The following is a 16,177-nucleotide window of genomic DNA, read 5'->3' as shown; positions in this document are numbered from 1 at the left end:
AGTCTCATCAAATACGCCAAGCATATCGGATATTCTCCGACCTTGATGTAGGTTATCAACCACTCAAAAGCTCGACGAAAAGAGACCGGACTGAGGGATCGAATGAATATGGACCATTTTCGTGCACAGAAGCTTGAAAGCGGCCCCACTCCGCTGGTAGGTCGACCAGTACATAGTAGCTACTCTGTAGGCGGCGGACTATCAACCGCCTCTTTGTCTTGGCTGACGAGCGGGGAAGCTAGAGAATAAGAACAAGAAAGAACAAAGTTACAGGACAGATACAAGCCTAGCGTCCAAATCTCGGCGTTTATAGTAATTCCCGTGTTGGCAGCAATTTCTCACAATCATTCAAGGACTCGAGAAGCGTCTTTCATGTCAAGGATCTGCTCAAAGACTACCTCAGAGGTCGTTTATACAGCTTGATAGAATGATTTCTGTCCTGGCAAAGCCACTTACTCGGATCTGGATCATTACCCCACACTCCGGCTTAAGCTTTAGGTTTAAGCTCTGCCCCGGGATATCGCGCCCCTAGAAAGCGGGGAAGGACACCAGCAATCAAAGATGGCATAATTCGCCAAGAATAGCATGAGAGGGGTCCTACCACTGGAGATTGGGATAGTGCGATGGCTATTGCGTAGCAGCTTTGATAATAAGTGGCAATTTTGAGAGAAGATCTTCCGTTGGTGTAGGGTATAAAGCTTGCATCCCCGTGGCTTTTCTTAGATCAATTGTACACTGAAAACTACTAGAATACCGATATTATGAGGAACCAAATGGATGCTGGGTGGTTTTACTCCCCCGCGCAGATTGTCCGTTACTTTTCTACGCGGGTGACGAGTCTTAAACCTCCTCAAGTTAGTATTGTTTTGAGATTATTAGATATCATGTCAACCTGCTAAGAATAATATTGGGTAGAACAAACTGCGAAACCCATACGCAATCCTTAAAGAACTCACATCGCATCAATGGCTTATGTTTGCTGCGGGCTTTCTAGCCTGGACATGGGATTCTTTCGACTTTTTCACCGTGTCAATGACAATAACCGAACTGTCGGAGGAATTTGGGGTATCTTACTCTGACGTATCATGGGTATGAATAAAACCCACGTACCGTTTGGGCCCCCATTTGCGAAGACTAATTCTTGCAACAGGGTATGACCGTCACGCTCATGCTTCGCTCGGTCGGCGCCATCATTTTCGGGTTGCTCGCTGATAGATACGGACGGAAATGGCCGATGATCACCAATCTATTCCTTTTCATCATTCTCGAACTTTGCTCTGGGTTCTGCAATACATTGCCGCAATTCCTGGGTGTTCGAGCACTGTATGGAATAGCAATGGGGGGTAAGAGATGATTCGCACCCTTAACCATTTGCCGCTCCAGGAACTGACAAATGCCCCAGGACTCTTTGGACCAGCCGCCGCTACTGCCCTCGAAGACCTCCCGTACGAAGCACGCGGTATCCTCTCCGGACTATTCGAAATGGGATATGCAACGGGATATCTTCTCGCTGCTGCTTTCTATAGAGCTCTTGTCCCCACAACATCGCATGGATGGAGAAGCCTGTTCTGGTTTGGAGCCGGTCCACCTATCCTGATCATCGCCTTCCGGTGGTATTTGCCAGAAACAAATCATTTCCAAGTGATGAAGGCCGAGCGTGAAGCTCGCGCAAAAGCAGTGGCAGAGGATGGAGACACAAAAGGGAAAGACTTTCGAGTATTTGTACGTGATGCTGGACGCGCACTCCGGGATAATTGGGTACTCTTTGTTTATCTGATCGTCTTGATGACGGGCTTCAATTCATGCTCCCATGGAAGCCAGGACTTTTATCCGACCTTCCTCAAAGATCAAGTCGGGATGGACGCAACACAGACAACAGTTATCACTGTCGTTGGCCAAATTGGTGCGCTAATTGGAGGATGCTCGATTGGCTATATTAGTACATTCTTTGGTCGGCGGTTAACCATGATGGTATCCTGCGTGATTGGCGGGGCAGTTATCCCAGCTTACATTTTACCACGCGATATGTCCCTTGTCGCCAGTGCCTTTTTCGAGCAGATTTTCGTCGGTGGAGTCTGGGGACCCATGCCCATTCATCTCCTGGAGCTATCGCCGATTGCGCTTCGCTCGCTGATGGTTGGACTGACTTACCAACTTGGTAACTTGGGATCCTCTGCCTCGGCTACTATACAATCTATCATTGGTGAGAGGTACCCGCTTCCAGCTGGACCTGACGGAAAGAAGCGCTTCGATTATGGTAAAGTGATTGCAATTTTCATGGGAGCCGTGTGGGCATTTATTCTCTTCTTCCTTTTCTGGGGTCCCGAAATGTCACAAGAAGAGCGCGAAGAAGAGGCTGAGGCTTCGCTGCGGCTGGAGGAACTTCGGGCTTCGGGTGTTAGCTTGGCAGAGATTGGAGAAGCGCAGTTCCGAGGAAAGGATATTGATCGGAATAGTACACATGATGAGGAGAAGGCAGTCGCCGGGCATGTTGAGTGAAGGGACATATTGTGTTGTTAGATATCTTTCGACATTTGAATTGACTTCCAGCTTGAGTGTTTCGAAGGTAATAATGCAGTCAGAACAAAGATAATCACATTGTTACATCAATTTCCCCTTAGTTCATTGTTCTATGGAAGCCCATTCTGTGCCCTTTTCACAAAACATTCTTAGGCCGCAATAAATCGACCAGGCTTTGATAGCCACTTGTCCATGAAATCGAATGCCGTCTTAACTGTATTGCCGAACTGACCTGGGTACGTCTCGCACTCAGTGCATGTATTGATCGTATGCTGGGCGCCTTCGGTAAAAGCAATGGACTTGTCTTCACTCTTCGCGGCGAGGTAGATCTTTTCCGCGTTGAGGTATTCGTAGTGCCCAGTGTTGCCCATTGTGAGCAAAGGTTTTGAAATTCCCGGAACACTACCAATTGGAGCAGTCTGAGACGAGGTCCAATCCACCCCAGTGATGTTGTCGGCTGTCACATTGAACAAGGTTGTATCGATTCGTATAGCAAATGTTGAGAGGAACCGAGTGACTGTGGTTTTAAGTGCACCATCATAAAAGCTGTCGACGTTGCTTGGAATACCTGCATCGGCAACACGAACTGATGGGACGACTTGGGTTGATACACGGCCTTCTTTATGTAACAGAGGCCACTTGTACACGGTATGTGCCAGATAACGGGTATCTTGGCTGATTAATTTATTGTTGGTGCCAAGATAATTCGCGTCGGGGATAACGAGGCCTTCATCATCCGTATATTCACCATTGCCAGCTTTAATGAGTTCATTTCGTTCTTCCGCGGATGAAACTATCTTCTCCCAGCGAGAGGCTACACCCCCGAAGAAACGATGAGCAAATCCCGAAGTATAGTTTGCCCCATTTTCTGTCCACCCGTTCTGAGGGCTATACAGATTCAGGGTGCTGTTGATTTCGGTGCCGGTGGACTCGTTCTCGATAGCTGGATTCACAGATAGCAGAGTCATAGTCGATAGACCAAAGTTGGCATCAATCAGAAGAATGCCATCTGCTGGAGGCAGATTGTCTACTGCCGCAGAGCAAGGGTAGAGCTTCTCCGTGCCATTGCAAGCAGATACGCTATTTTCCGCGACATTTTGATATGCAGCCATCATCGCACCACCGCCAGAATGACCCCACAGAACAACCTGATCGATGTCTGGGAGGTCATTCAAGTACTGGACACCGACACCAACATCGGTCATCATGGTCTCAAAGTCAAGATCATTCATGAGACCGGTTTTGCTTTGCGCGTTATTCAGGCAAAGAGTTGTATAGCCACGGACAGGTAGCTCACTGCAAGGGTAAAAGGTGGTGTAGTCTTGTTCGGCATGCATTACAAGAACACCTATTTTTGCCTTGGCTGGATTCTGGTGCGAGTTGGGACGAAACAAGCCACCAATAACCCCGGTGCCGAAGGTCACGAGGGATGTGATTGGCAGGCTGTAGTTTCCCAAGGATGTGGACGTGATTTGGGTTCCAGGTAAATCAGACGACAGGTTTCTATCGCTGGCTAAGACGACCGAGCTGGCCATTAGAAGGCCAGCGAAGAGCTTCATGGCAGGCAAGCGTGTATTCGGGTTCTGAATTTCCTTGATTTTATCGAAAGAAGACAGATGCTGAAAATAATTTGAGCGAAGGGTGATCTCTTTGAACTAAATATTCATTGATAGAACTTGAAGTGGAGATCTACATTCATCTTGACGTGAGATGAGCCTACAGAGGGAGGACGTAATGAGGTCCGGGCCTTTCATGGTAAATAGTAGAGTATCCCGTAGTCGAGATGAAAAACCCCTCTCGGTGGATTCAACGCGTATGCTGTTCCACCTAGATAATACCTGAGATCCCCTGATTCAAGTTCTGTAATAGTACTAGTCGCCGCTGCCGGTCTGTGGATCATCCACCAGGTACAATGGCCCCCCGGAAGAATATTGAAGACATCGTGCATGAGGCCCCGGGGGTTACTTTCGGACATCTCGGACATAATTTCTATAACTAGAACCCATATTAAGCACCACCCAGGTGGGCCTTTGTACATATTCCATAGGCCCACCAGAAATCAGATAAACACTACGATATCCTCCACAGAAGGGGTTATTGGAGGGGGTTTCCTACACGATTCGGGTACAGATCTCGAGGAAACCCCGTTTATGTCGAACTCCGCGTAAGTGTTTATTAATTCCTGGAAATTCGCATGCCAAGTGGAGAATCGCTAGAAGGTCTTCCTTGACAGTACTTACCTTGTGCTTTTCCAGGTCAAATTTCCCCCTGACAAATTTGTCTTCTGTTCTTGATGAGAGGATTCCATCCTTTGCATACGCAAGGAAGTACTATTAGTAGTAGAATCCTTAATTTACACTCGACTCACGAATTTCACCTCGGTATTATGACCCTTCACTCCGCTAGAAACATTTGATATAACTAAACAAATGTTTCAGACGATGTTGCAATTGATAATTCTTTCATATCCTGGAGTAAGACCTTGAATGAAATCCTTTGAGTGATGACTCACACCTACGAAACCCGGTGTACATATCGCCTACTTTACCTTGACGTCGCTTTGATTGAGCCTGGCTGGAGGTGATTTACGGATCCGAACATAGTACCCCTGTGTACCCAACATGAAATCTGACATCCACTCTGGCCACGGTCAGTTCAATAGTAGATAATTAGGAGGCACGAGCGATTTTATTCAAAATTTCATCACTCCAAACTAGCCCAGGTATAATCCGACGTCTACTTGGGTATACCTTGAGCCCAGCAAGCTCGGTAGTCAACTGCTTATGGCTTACACGGTACTAGCTGAGCAGCTGAAAAGCCCAATTCGTTTGGAAAGAACTGAATCAAGTCAAAATTGCATGGAAATTCCGTGGATGAGTAAAATAACTACGGAGCACACTCAGCCGAAGTATTTGGGGTAAGTTGAAGTTGAAGCTGAACTCCCCCACAGTTAAGAGTTACTCTTGTAGTCACAGCCCCACACTCGGATCGTCACCGGCGAGCCAACTTGGTCCTCGGGTTTTACGGACCGGGGTTATTGGTGATTACTGTTTCTCTTGCGCACCTCTCACATCTTCTCTTCTCTTCTACTTCTACCTACCTCGCACTCCCTTCACGCGATCCTTTTGCCTCGCCCGCACGCCCGTCATGACCCAGTCAACCCCCGCGTCCGACGTGCCCCGCTACTTGACCGGCGACAAGGCCGGTCTCCGCGAATTCCTGGACAAATTTGATGTGAGTCTCTGGCGCTACCTGCTAGCTATAGACCCAATAAGATCAATTGACTGACTCTGTCTTCTTCTCTAGGTCTTCCTCTTCGACTGCGACGGTTCGTTACCTTCCCCCGCATCCCCAAGTTCGGCATTCTCCCCGCCTTTGCGACCCCCAGGAATCACCATATATGCGACAATGGCTGAGATAGAATTGATCATTTAGGTGTCCTTTGGTCCGGTGACCATTGCTTCCCCGGCACTGTCGAAACCCTCGAGCTCCTGCGCAAGAATGGTACGCGAATGACCCAGACCACAACCACAACCACAAATAATGGAGATTATGCTGACACCCAGCACAGGCAAACAGGTCGTCTTCGTAACGAATAACAGCACAAAATCTCGCGCAGACTACTGCAAGAAACTCGAGGGCCTTGGTATCCCCAGCACAGTGGTAAGTCCCGATCCTTTTTGCTCCCAAGCGGAGATCGCAAATACCACACCAGTCCGGTCAAACAATGACTCACAACATGTACAGGAAGAGGTCTTTTCCTCCTCATACAGCTCCTCCATCTACATTTCCCGCATCCTCCAACTCCCCCCAAACAAGCGCAAAGTCTACGTGATCGGCGAAACCGGCATCGAGCAAGAACTACGCTCCGAGAACGTCCCCTTCATCGGCGGCACTGACCCCGCCTACCGCCGTGATGTCAAGCCAGAAGACTACAAGCTCATCGCAGCGGGCGATTCTTCCATCCTAGACCCAGAAGTCGGCGTCGTCCTTGTCGGTCTGGATTTCCACCTCAATTACCTCAAGCTCGCCCTTGCGTACCACTACGTCAAGCGCGGGGCCGTGTTCCTCGCCACAAATATCGATTCTACATTGCCTAACTCCGGCACTCTTTTCCCCGGTGCGGGATCCATGAGTGCGCCGCTGATTATGATGTTGGGCCAGGAGCCGACGGCGCTGGGTAAGCCTGCTCAGGCTATGATGGATGCTATCGAGGGCAAGTTTAAATTTGATCGGTCTCGAGCTTGCATGGTTGGTGATCGTGCCAATACTGATATCCGGTTCGGAAGGGAGGGTAAGCTTGGCGGTACGCTTGGTGTGTTGACTGGTGTTAGCTCCAAGGAGGACTTTGTTTCTGGACCTGTGCGTCCGCATGCTTACTTGGATAAACTCTCGGATCTGCTGGGATCGGATCTGTGAGGGATTATGGTTGCATTTCATATAGATGATGTGATGATAGATGGACGTTTTATAGAGGCTTAGTTGCTTCGTGGTTATATGCCTTTGATACACAGACAAGTGACAAATACACCTTTTCTCCGCATTTCTCAGAACTTGCACACTTCCTCGTGGATGGAGACCGGATTCTCGAGAGGAATCAAATGCTTCACACCTTTGACTGTCTTGAAAGTCACCTCCACTTTATTCCTGGTAAGAAAATTGACAACTTCAGCCTCGACTCGCTCCTTTGGCTCGACAACGTCAAGTTCTCCCACTATTATACTCGCCCTGAGATCATGGTAAGCACCCAAAGCCTGCGCCGCTTGCCGAGAAACATCCTCTTGCATCCCATACATCGGCCAAGCTTTCTTCGCCAATGAGTTACCGCCCAGACTACTCTGGACTATAAGCGAAGTATCGGAATCGGTCAGAATGTCAGGATTCGCCAGAACATTTGCAATAGTCCACCGAATAGCCTCTTCAGATTCATATGCAACCTGTTGCTGGGCCTTCATATCGGCAGGGAGATCTAAGGCTGTAGGCGGCGCAGGTGTAACAAGAATGAGACCTCTCAAAAGAGCCTGTAGATCCTGGGATAAAAGAGACAAGGAGGCGATTGTGATCTTCGCGCCCATTGAGTGGCCCACTAGGACGAAGCCATGTTGGAAAGGGTTTTCATGATTGGATTCTGCCTTCATTTGAGACAGTATAGTGGCAATATCGCTTGCCATCGCTGTGATAGAATACTCATTTTCGTGAACGCCCGCTGGTCCGGTCGATGTCGATTTGCCCCAGCCTCGGAGATCGATGGCCAGTGTCGGGTATAGTGCCGTCAGTGAGGTTTGCGTATCAGGCGTGGTGAACTTGTGCCATGTTGAAGAGCTGCCACCCCAGTAGTGAAGGAAGACAATTAAAGGCTTTTGGCTATTCGACTGCGTCGGGAGGGTAAGCTGAGCGTGAATGGAGATGGCAGGCGTGGTTTGGAAGTATAAGGAGGACATGGCGGTCTTGAAGGAATGTAGTGATGCTGGATTAACTTGAATGATATTATTTGTTTCGAGGCTGAAAATAAAACGGTGATAATCAAGAGCGAAAGGAGGAGGTTGGCGTCTCCCTTTTATGGCTGCGCTGAGGACAGGCTGACAGTCTTGGAAACTTGACGGATTGTCCAGTCGTTTCAGCCACGGACAATGGATGGTCTCACTTTCTATAGAAAGGCGCTAAATGATTCCAGCCTGTGGAGCCGAAGGAGTATTCAAATATAGTTCAATGCAGCACTGAATGATTCCAAACTGCGGGGCCAGTCTGGGGCCCAAAGGGTGGTTGATGAACCAATAGAACTGGTCACAGCCTGGCCCATCGCATAAATGGCACACCGACACTAATCAAGTTTGAGAATGAGAACATCATTGATTGGGACCTGGAGGTTGATATTATGTTATACAAATTAAAATCCTGGCCATTCCAAGATATTGATTAGGAATTCTCAGCGAGGTAGCGCTGCAATTTCCACAAATACAGCATCAAACTATTGTCCTCACGGCCACCGTTGGGTCTGAAAAACAGAGCCTCGCTTTCCAAATGCGCACATGAACTTGTGCGTAAAGTCTCGAGCACATTCTCGGACAGAAGTACCGACAGATCAAAGACGGGGATGGTAGATTGAGTTCGAGGATGAACGACAGTCTTCGAGGCAGAGCCCGACTCAGCCTCATGCTGAGGTTTCGGAGCAAAAAGAAGGACTGCACCACATGCCTCATATTCCAGAGGCTCCGTGTTACCAAGTGCAGTCTCGAGAGCGGAATCCGAATATTCGTCTATATCCAAAGCTTCCCAGACGATGTCCCTGTCCTCTTCAAGTCTCTCACTAAAATTCACAAGCCTCTTAACAATATCCTCCCTCATCAGTCGCAGTAGGTAATCCGGCATATCGTCTCTCCACACACAATCTCTCAAATCATTGGCACCGAGGGGACCGATTGGGATTTTCCACCGGTATGGAATCAACTTCGCTACGCCAGCCCTCTTCCCCATCCTGGATGCGAGATGAGGCGTCGCTGCCTGAATAAGAGGGCGGAGAGTAACCATGTGAAGCGAATGGTTGAAGGTACTGCCACGAGATATCGAGGGAGAAACATCCCCGCCAGACGCCACGTTTGCATCTGCATTGGTTTTGGATTCCGACGTCAAAGACTCGCCCTCACTCTTGGCCGACCGATTTTGAATCGAGTCCTTGAGCAGATCCAACGGTAACAGATAATTATGATTCGTATTGGGTCGTTTTATCAGTCCATAAACACCCATCAGACGACGTGGTAATCGTGTTCCAGTCGTGACGCAGAAGCGCACCGGCGACGCAAGCGCGGCGGCCCATGGGTTTTTCTTGAGTTCGGCATTATCCTCGGGTTTTGGACGCGGTTTGTGGATTTTCTTGAATCCGGAGCGGGGGTGTGTGATCACAGGAGATTGCGGTAGGCGTTTTGAGGGAGGGATATAGTCTTTGGTTGAGCTGCTGGGTGATGGTGGAGTCGGGGATGGAGCTTCATGATGAGCTTGACTGAGCTGCGCGGATGAAGTTGAGATGGAACGGTTGAGAAATCGTGGTCCTGTATTTGAGATATATAACTGGCGGAATACACGAAGGCGCAATGTCGCATGCGAAAGCCTGTGACTGGCGCACTCCATCATGATGGGAATGGCAATGGTGATGCTGAGGAAGAAGAACGCTGAGTGTCGCGGCAAGGTGTTTTCTCTTCCGAGGCCCACCAATCAGCGGGTCCCATTTGCGGGGAACTCGGATCGACCAACCTTTTTTTGTTTTACCCCTGCTGATATTTGAACTATTGCATAGAATCAACTGAATCGAAATAGGAAGGCCGAGTTTGAACCTGATGATGAATCTGGGAAGACGATCTAGGCTATTGTGTGGCCAGTTCGTATGAAGACCGCGACTATTTAACCCTGGCGGCCCTGGTTTCCAAGATAATAGGAGTGCTCTGAATGGCGATTGACTAGAGAATGTTCCTTGGTGAGATGTGACGGAGTGTGTCCAAATGTATGGAATTAGAGACAGCGCTATGATGTAATCAGCGAAGAGGGATTATCAGCTTTTCAAGTCAAAGCTTGAAACTACTTCTGCTCTATAAAGTTGAATAGTATGTTCAAAGGCCGCCAAATCACTAGTAATCAATACACGCTCATCCCTACTGACAAATAGGGCTCGTAGCAGGTTTCTTTATCTGTTCGGTTGGATTTTCCTGAGAGCAACCAGATGTAACCCCAAACAACGTATCGTCTATGGCAGCATCGTAGGCTGCACCACAGTTAGGATCCCTTCGAAAGAGTTAGGCAATCAGCAATCATTCATAACGCTGGACATATGATTTGTGGGTAGATCCGTTCTCACTGTGATGCCCCACTAGCATTCTCAAAGTAGGAGCAGATGTCATGCGAAAAGCAGTCCTGTGTATATGCATTTCCCACTGCAGCCCCGCTGCATCCTGCACCGCAGCGGCCATTGCAAGAGTAGCTGTCAGTAAAATTATTGTTAGCTACTTTAATTCAAACTGCTTTTAGCGCTTCAATTGTGCGCTCTCAATGCAACCTTGCTCCGTTCGGGACAGGAAGGGAATACATACTCTCCCTCATTGACAGTGTTTATGCCGTAGTTGCTGCCAACCAGCCCAGTAAACGAGCATGTCTGACCGGCACTGTTTGTCCAAGTTGCCACCGCAGTATTACCGACCTTAAGACAGACAACAGATCGTTTGCTAATTTCAGGGAATTGTTTCTGTCCGGGTTCTGCTAGTACCGTGGCATACAAGTGTGGCAGAAAGCCTAGCAAATTCGCAGCCGCATGGAGCCCAAACATCATTCTGCTGTCAATTTCAAATATGGGTGAATTTGGAAGTGGATTAAGGCCCGTTTTTATCGCGTCCGAGCTTGCTCCAGAGATTTTCATTTCATGAGCGGGGCTCCTTTCTAACGTGATTCACTAACCTGTTTAAAGATAGCAGCGAAGAGATAAATTCTCCGAGGTGGAAATGGACTCAAAATACGTCCGGCGATTAATAAGGTTGAACGGAAGATAGTGTTACATAGTTCTAGAAAGCCCTGTTATATTTAATGTAATATTAATGTCATTTTCGTCATCATGACATTTTTTTTGTTCCAAATCCTCCATTTGGTATAAGCTTTCCGGGTCTATCTGTTGAATTATTATGACAGTTACTGGATCTGAATATCAGCTCGGCAAAAAGATCCTCCTTAAGGTAGCCATTTCCGGTGTATCTCAACTTGAACAGGCGCGGAATATACGTCTCGGGCATAGCCTGGGCATTAAATTTGAATCTGTTGTTGCGTGTTTCATCATTGAGGTTCTAGGAAATAAGAACCATCCGGCTACAATTGGCCTAACAGAACCCGATATGCTGCACATAACATATCACCGCGGATAAGCATGCGGACTTATTCCTTCTCATCTCTTTCCAACCTTTCTCACGCGATAAGCTGATCTAGAGTACGCTCTTCGATTTTACCTTGCGTAGCACCTATTCGGCGTGATCTGTATCCGCAGAGTTCACCAGGCGTCCCTTTGGAACCCACGCGTCGGCAGGTGTGGCAAACCATGACACAATTGCGAAGATTGTCACAATTCCCAAAATTATGGGCGCATCTGAACCCCAGTGTTAGCACCTCCAACATATTTCCGAGTTTTAGAAAAATCCTTACAGTTCAAAGTAGACGCCTCCACAGGAAATGAGTACGGCGAGAAGAGAACAGCAACCACCCAGCCATTCCAAAGAACAGAAATGACTTGGAAAGGCTTACTCAATCGCCCAAGTGACCATTTTGCATCAAGTGGCTCATTTGGAGTCAAAAATAATCGGCCCAGGCTGATCAGCCCGTAAGCTGCGGCAGATGGAACACCTGCTGCCGACACCAAAGAGGTGAACGCGACGGCAGAAGGCAAAATGGTACAAGTGATGACAGCAGCGACACCCCAGACGACAAGAACGGCGTTTCTAGGTTGGCCTTCTGCTGACACTCGAGATACCCATCCAGATGCAGGAGAACGCCGTCACGGGCAACGGCGAAAACCAGTCGAGAGGCGGCAGTGACTGCGATCGCCGTATTCTACCTCATCATTAGCATTCATATAACGGGAACTCTTATTAGCAACAGTTGGTAGTTTCTCACAAGCCACAGTGCGACGACCGAAAGGACATTCATAACAATATGTCCCCCGCGACCGAGAACCGCGGCATACAGGGGGACAAAAGGCTGGGGCGCATCGTAGGAAAAGAGCACGTCGATCGGGGGCTAGATTGTGGATTAGCGGTCATAATAGGCAGCTAGCAACTCCATTGCCTCAGACTCACAGAAGTAAACAAGAACAGTATTACTGCACTAAATCCAAGTACACCGCTAACTACCGTACTCCAAAAAATACCCTTCGCCGCATTAACGGACGCATTTTTAGTTTCCTCTGCAACGTGACCGGAGGCATCGAATCCAATCAAAATACCTGCCGTTGCAAGATATGAAAGGCACCAGTTCCAACCAGCCGGTGCTCCGGTTCCGTTATAGGTTGTCATGAAAGCTTCCTGTGCGGTTCTCAGGCCGTAAGTGTTATGCGCCCCAACAGGAAGCCATATGACATTCAGAATAAAATCCAGAAAAACGGCACCGGTAGAGAACCAGAATATGTACTTAAAGACTCGCGCTAGTATTGTTTTAGTTAGTAGCTGTTCCTTGAGATGTATGACTTTGACTGGGAGCGTACGGGAGGCAAGGTTCATTAATGCCGCCAAAGCAAGGAGCACCTCGGTACATATCCATTGGACTGCGCGAAACTTGACGCTGGATGAGTCGGTCGGGAAATCAACATTGAAGACACTTAGTTCCTATTTCTGGTTAGAAAAGGCTCACTGTTTGATTTTCAGGGGAGTTACCGAGAGCATATAGTTCACAGCCGATTGAGTGTTGCCTATGATGGGATGTGAATCGGCAAACTTCATGATTTAGAAATTTTGATAACATACTAGCACAGAAGGTTGTCCAGGCTGTTGTACTCCACCAAGCAACAACGAAGCCAAAAAAGCGTCCGAATCTTTTACCGCCAGCTTCTGCGGCCCAGAGATAAATTGAACCGGAGGTTGGGGAAGCCGAGCATGCTTCGGCAATGACGGCAGCTGTGATGAACGTGAATACACATGTCACAATATAACTTGTCCTATAGAGTTATAAGATTTATTGTAAATTGATTGTATCTTGAGCAGGGTTGTCGAAAATTACCAGTAGGCGAGAGGTCCCCCCCGCTGCAATCCCCGTGGAAAAGGTCACTCGCACCCCTCCAACAAAATATAGAGCAGCTGGCAGTATTGTTAGTGACGTGAAAAATATAGATCAAAAGTAAAGCCCTCATACCAAATGAGGTCGAAAAATTCTCAAATAAGGAATAGCTACGATGAAGAACCTAGACCAGCCTAGTCGTTAGGACTGAGTTCACCGCGAAGTCGTTTTGAGATGCGGGTTTTCAACGAACTTGTTTATACCCTAGGCGCTCCTGCAAGTAGTTGGGTAGACTGGTTAGATCATTCACAAAGATCAGTTGATTTGAACTTCCTCACCAAAGTAGACTCGTCGTTATTATTATCCTCCAAAGAGGAAGATACTTCAGGTTCTTTGACATCCGCCATGGCCGACCAACAGATATCCAACCGAATCCAAGACAGAATTATAAATAAACGAAACTGGCCCTGGGAAAATAGTTGAGCTAATAAGCAATTCGACCGCCTCCAGAGGGAGTACCACAGTCCATCCACGGGTCCCGCGGACACCCCAAGAAAGAGAAAAGAGTCAAAAATTACCGTGACGAAATAAGCGCCCAGATGGTGCAACGTCTTACTATACCAATCTAAGGTAACTTCCGCTCTGAAATCCTGGTTTGTGGTTTAGTGTCTGCGAAGGTTTCGCTTGTGTGGTGAAGTATTATGCCACTTCCCGACGGGGTTGCGTTATTATGGCAAAAATTAGCTGATTGCTAAACGAACTTCTCTCCGGCCAAGATTATGAGATTAAATATCATTAGGTAGGTACAAGCGATGGGAAGCCTCTGGAAACATTTAAAATAGGGAATTCAACCCGATCTTTCACTGTGTTAATTATCACAAAATGTTGGCAATTTGGGTCTGGAGTACACTCCTTATTGCCAGCTCGGTATTCATTAAGGTGAGAAAAACTGATATTTGCCTGTCATAGCCCTTGCTGAAAAAATAGTGCATTTATGAATACATTTTTTCGCCTCTGTCTCATATACCTAATGCCGGTCTGCTGGCTCCAATTTCACGGTTTCTATGGGAGTTCCCGCTAGAATACCGTGGGAGGCTGACATTGGAACTCCCGAAACTGCACAAGAAGCTCGGTAAATATGATGCAAACATTGGGACATCATGATCATGATATTAAATTTAAATTCAATGCAGGACCCTTGGTGCGAATCGGTCCGAATGAATTATCGTTCTACTCTCTAGATATCTATAAGAAAGTCCACGCACCAGGTAGTGCATTTGCCAAGGACAGTCGAGTCTATGGCCAATTCGTGCAAGATGGGCATCCAGCGCTGTTCTCGATTACGTGGGTATCAAAATATGGTTTATTATACAGTGAATTCTGACTCTATCATTATAGCGATCCCAAAGAGCATGCACAGAGGCGTAGACATATGGGTGTGCTTTTCAACCGCAGTCGAGTTCCAGCTTTGATTCCGATGATGCTAGATCAGATCTCCAATTTCAAGAATCTGCTCGCAGGTATAATTCATGAAGGGCCCATCGACCTTGTACCTACCTGTCGGGCTCTTGAGGCTGATATTGTGTGTGAGTAATTCAATTTTCTTGAGTTATCATGGTTAGCTGATCTGGAAACTCCAAGCGAGATTCGCATTTGGAAGCGCCATCGGAGCAATAGATTCATTGAAAGCAGGAACAGAATTGAATATTATCAAGGAGAATGACTTGAAGTCGTCAAAGATGCCGCTTGTAGGCGTACCAACTGATAATGTGATAAGAGTAATGCTAATTTTTCCATCACATCTTTCCAATTCTAGTATACCAAATTTCCTTTTACAACTCATTTATACTATTTCTTATCTGACAAAATTTTTGATCTTATCGGAATCGACATATCTTTGGTTGCAACGAACAGATGGTTTGAAGAGGTAAGTCTATTTATCTTGCCACTAATACCTACTGTAAACTCCCGGTTGTTGAGACGTCGTCCAGTGGGCAGAAAATCAGTTAAAAGGATCGCTGGACTTTGAGAAGGGGACAGGGATTTCATTTCTCGCAGCAATGGCCGGGTCGAGGCTTTCGACACAGTCTGCCTTGTCTGAGGCCAAAGAGATGCTGGGTCCTGGAACGGATACCACTTCTGCTACGCTTGCCCATATACTTTGGGCTCTTTCCCTCAGTAAAGATCTACAAGATGGGCTTATTTCGGAGTTAGAAATAGCCAAGTGGCCGACAGATATGGCGGCACTCGAGTCTCTTCCCCTGTTGGTTGCGTGTGTCAGAGAGGGAGTCAGATGGACTGGAGCCGCCGCTGCCATGCTACCTAGGATTGTTCCAAAGGGAGGCTCTCTACTGGATGGGAAACACATAGTAGAAGGAGTAAGACTTTTCAAAGAAGAACTAAATCTAGGCCTCCGAGCTGACTTACGACAGGTCATGATCTCTAGCTCGCCAATCTGGTATCTACACGACGAAACCGCCTTTCCTGAACCACACAAATATCGGCCAAGTCGCTGGCTGTCAAATGAAGAACATAACGCGACTTCTCGGAGAAATGAATATTACATGCCTTTTTCAAAGGGCCCTAGCACATGCGTCGGAGTCCAGTGAGAACTATATCCTTATATCCCCGTTACAAGAAATTGAATTTCAGGCTGACAAAAGATGTACAACCCAGCTTTGCATACCTGGAGCTCTTTCTATCAGTTACCCAGATACTAAAGGCTTATTACATCAAGCCATATGGCATTTCTCCTTTGGGTGCTAGCATCGAAGCGGAATTACCTCTACGGAGAGAATGGGTTGCTGCTGTACCTACCGCCCCCCTGCATGTTTTTCTCCAGTCACGGGCATGAGATAGTATCCTAAGACTCGGAAAGAAAGAGAATTGGTTTTTCACGTAGGCCAGGACTAAAATACTTCGC

General features: G+C 47.5%; 7 protein-coding genes across 7 annotated transcripts; 2 read left to right on the top strand and 5 right to left on the bottom strand.

Moving 5' to 3' along the window:
* Positions 1-773: 773 nt before the first annotated feature.
* Positions 774-2,499, top strand: N7509_004736 (sugar transporter family protein; the record flags this gene model as incomplete). Its single annotated transcript, XM_056629373.1, has 4 exons — positions 774-854; positions 916-1,089; positions 1,151-1,343; positions 1,403-2,499. The coding sequence occupies 4 exons, from the start codon at positions 774-776 to the stop codon at positions 2,497-2,499; spliced, it is 1,545 nt and encodes a 514-aa protein (XP_056488675.1).
* A 170-nt stretch (positions 2,500-2,669) lies between these two features.
* On the bottom strand, positions 2,670-4,079 carry N7509_004735 (uncharacterized protein; the record flags this gene model as incomplete). Its single annotated transcript, XM_056629372.1, has 1 exon — positions 2,670-4,079. One exon carries the CDS (start codon positions 4,077-4,079, stop codon positions 2,670-2,672), a length of 1,410 nt encoding a protein of 469 aa, XP_056488674.1.
* A 1,588-nt stretch (positions 4,080-5,667) lies between these two features.
* N7509_004734 (uncharacterized protein) lies at positions 5,668-6,939 on the top strand (the record flags this gene model as incomplete). The annotated part of the gene is made up of 5 exons (XM_056629371.1): positions 5,668-5,754; positions 5,827-5,848; positions 5,956-6,024; positions 6,092-6,183; positions 6,268-6,939. 5 exons carry the CDS (start codon positions 5,668-5,670, stop codon positions 6,937-6,939), a joined length of 942 nt encoding a protein of 313 aa, XP_056488673.1.
* A 128-nt stretch (positions 6,940-7,067) lies between these two features.
* N7509_004733 (alpha/beta hydrolase) lies at positions 7,068-7,961 on the bottom strand (the record flags this gene model as incomplete). Its single annotated transcript, XM_056629370.1, has 1 exon — positions 7,068-7,961. The coding sequence occupies one exon, from the start codon at positions 7,959-7,961 to the stop codon at positions 7,068-7,070; it is 894 nt and encodes a 297-aa protein (XP_056488672.1).
* Positions 7,962-8,436: 475 nt separating this feature from the next.
* On the bottom strand, positions 8,437-9,648 carry N7509_004732 (uncharacterized protein; the record flags this gene model as incomplete). The annotated part of the gene is made up of 1 exon (XM_056629369.1): positions 8,437-9,648. One exon carries the CDS (start codon positions 9,646-9,648, stop codon positions 8,437-8,439), a length of 1,212 nt encoding a protein of 403 aa, XP_056488671.1.
* Positions 9,649-10,163: 515 nt separating this feature from the next.
* Positions 10,164-10,834, bottom strand: N7509_004731 (uncharacterized protein; the record flags this gene model as incomplete). Its single annotated transcript, XM_056629368.1, has 3 exons — positions 10,164-10,293; positions 10,367-10,489; positions 10,599-10,834. 3 exons carry the CDS (start codon positions 10,832-10,834, stop codon positions 10,164-10,166), a joined length of 489 nt encoding a protein of 162 aa, XP_056488670.1.
* Positions 10,835-11,859: 1,025 nt separating this feature from the next.
* On the bottom strand, positions 11,860-12,980 carry N7509_004730 (Amino acid/polyamine transporter I; the record flags this gene model as incomplete). Its single annotated transcript, XM_056629367.1, has 6 exons — positions 11,860-12,096; positions 12,160-12,282; positions 12,342-12,364; positions 12,413-12,685; positions 12,746-12,866; positions 12,915-12,980. The coding sequence occupies 6 exons, from the start codon at positions 12,978-12,980 to the stop codon at positions 11,860-11,862; spliced, it is 843 nt and encodes a 280-aa protein (XP_056488669.1).
* Between the last annotated feature and the right edge of the window lie 3,197 nt (positions 12,981-16,177).

This window comes from Penicillium cosmopolitanum, assembly GCF_028827165.1.
Source record: "Penicillium cosmopolitanum strain IBT 29677 chromosome Unknown utg000006l:49.0-5199605.0:1.0-5204138.0, whole genome shotgun sequence".
Lineage (NCBI taxonomy): Eukaryota > Fungi > Ascomycota > Eurotiomycetes > Eurotiales > Aspergillaceae > Penicillium > Penicillium cosmopolitanum.
The sequence above is the reverse complement of the archived record's forward strand: the minus strand, read 5'-3'. Positions and strand labels throughout refer to the sequence as shown.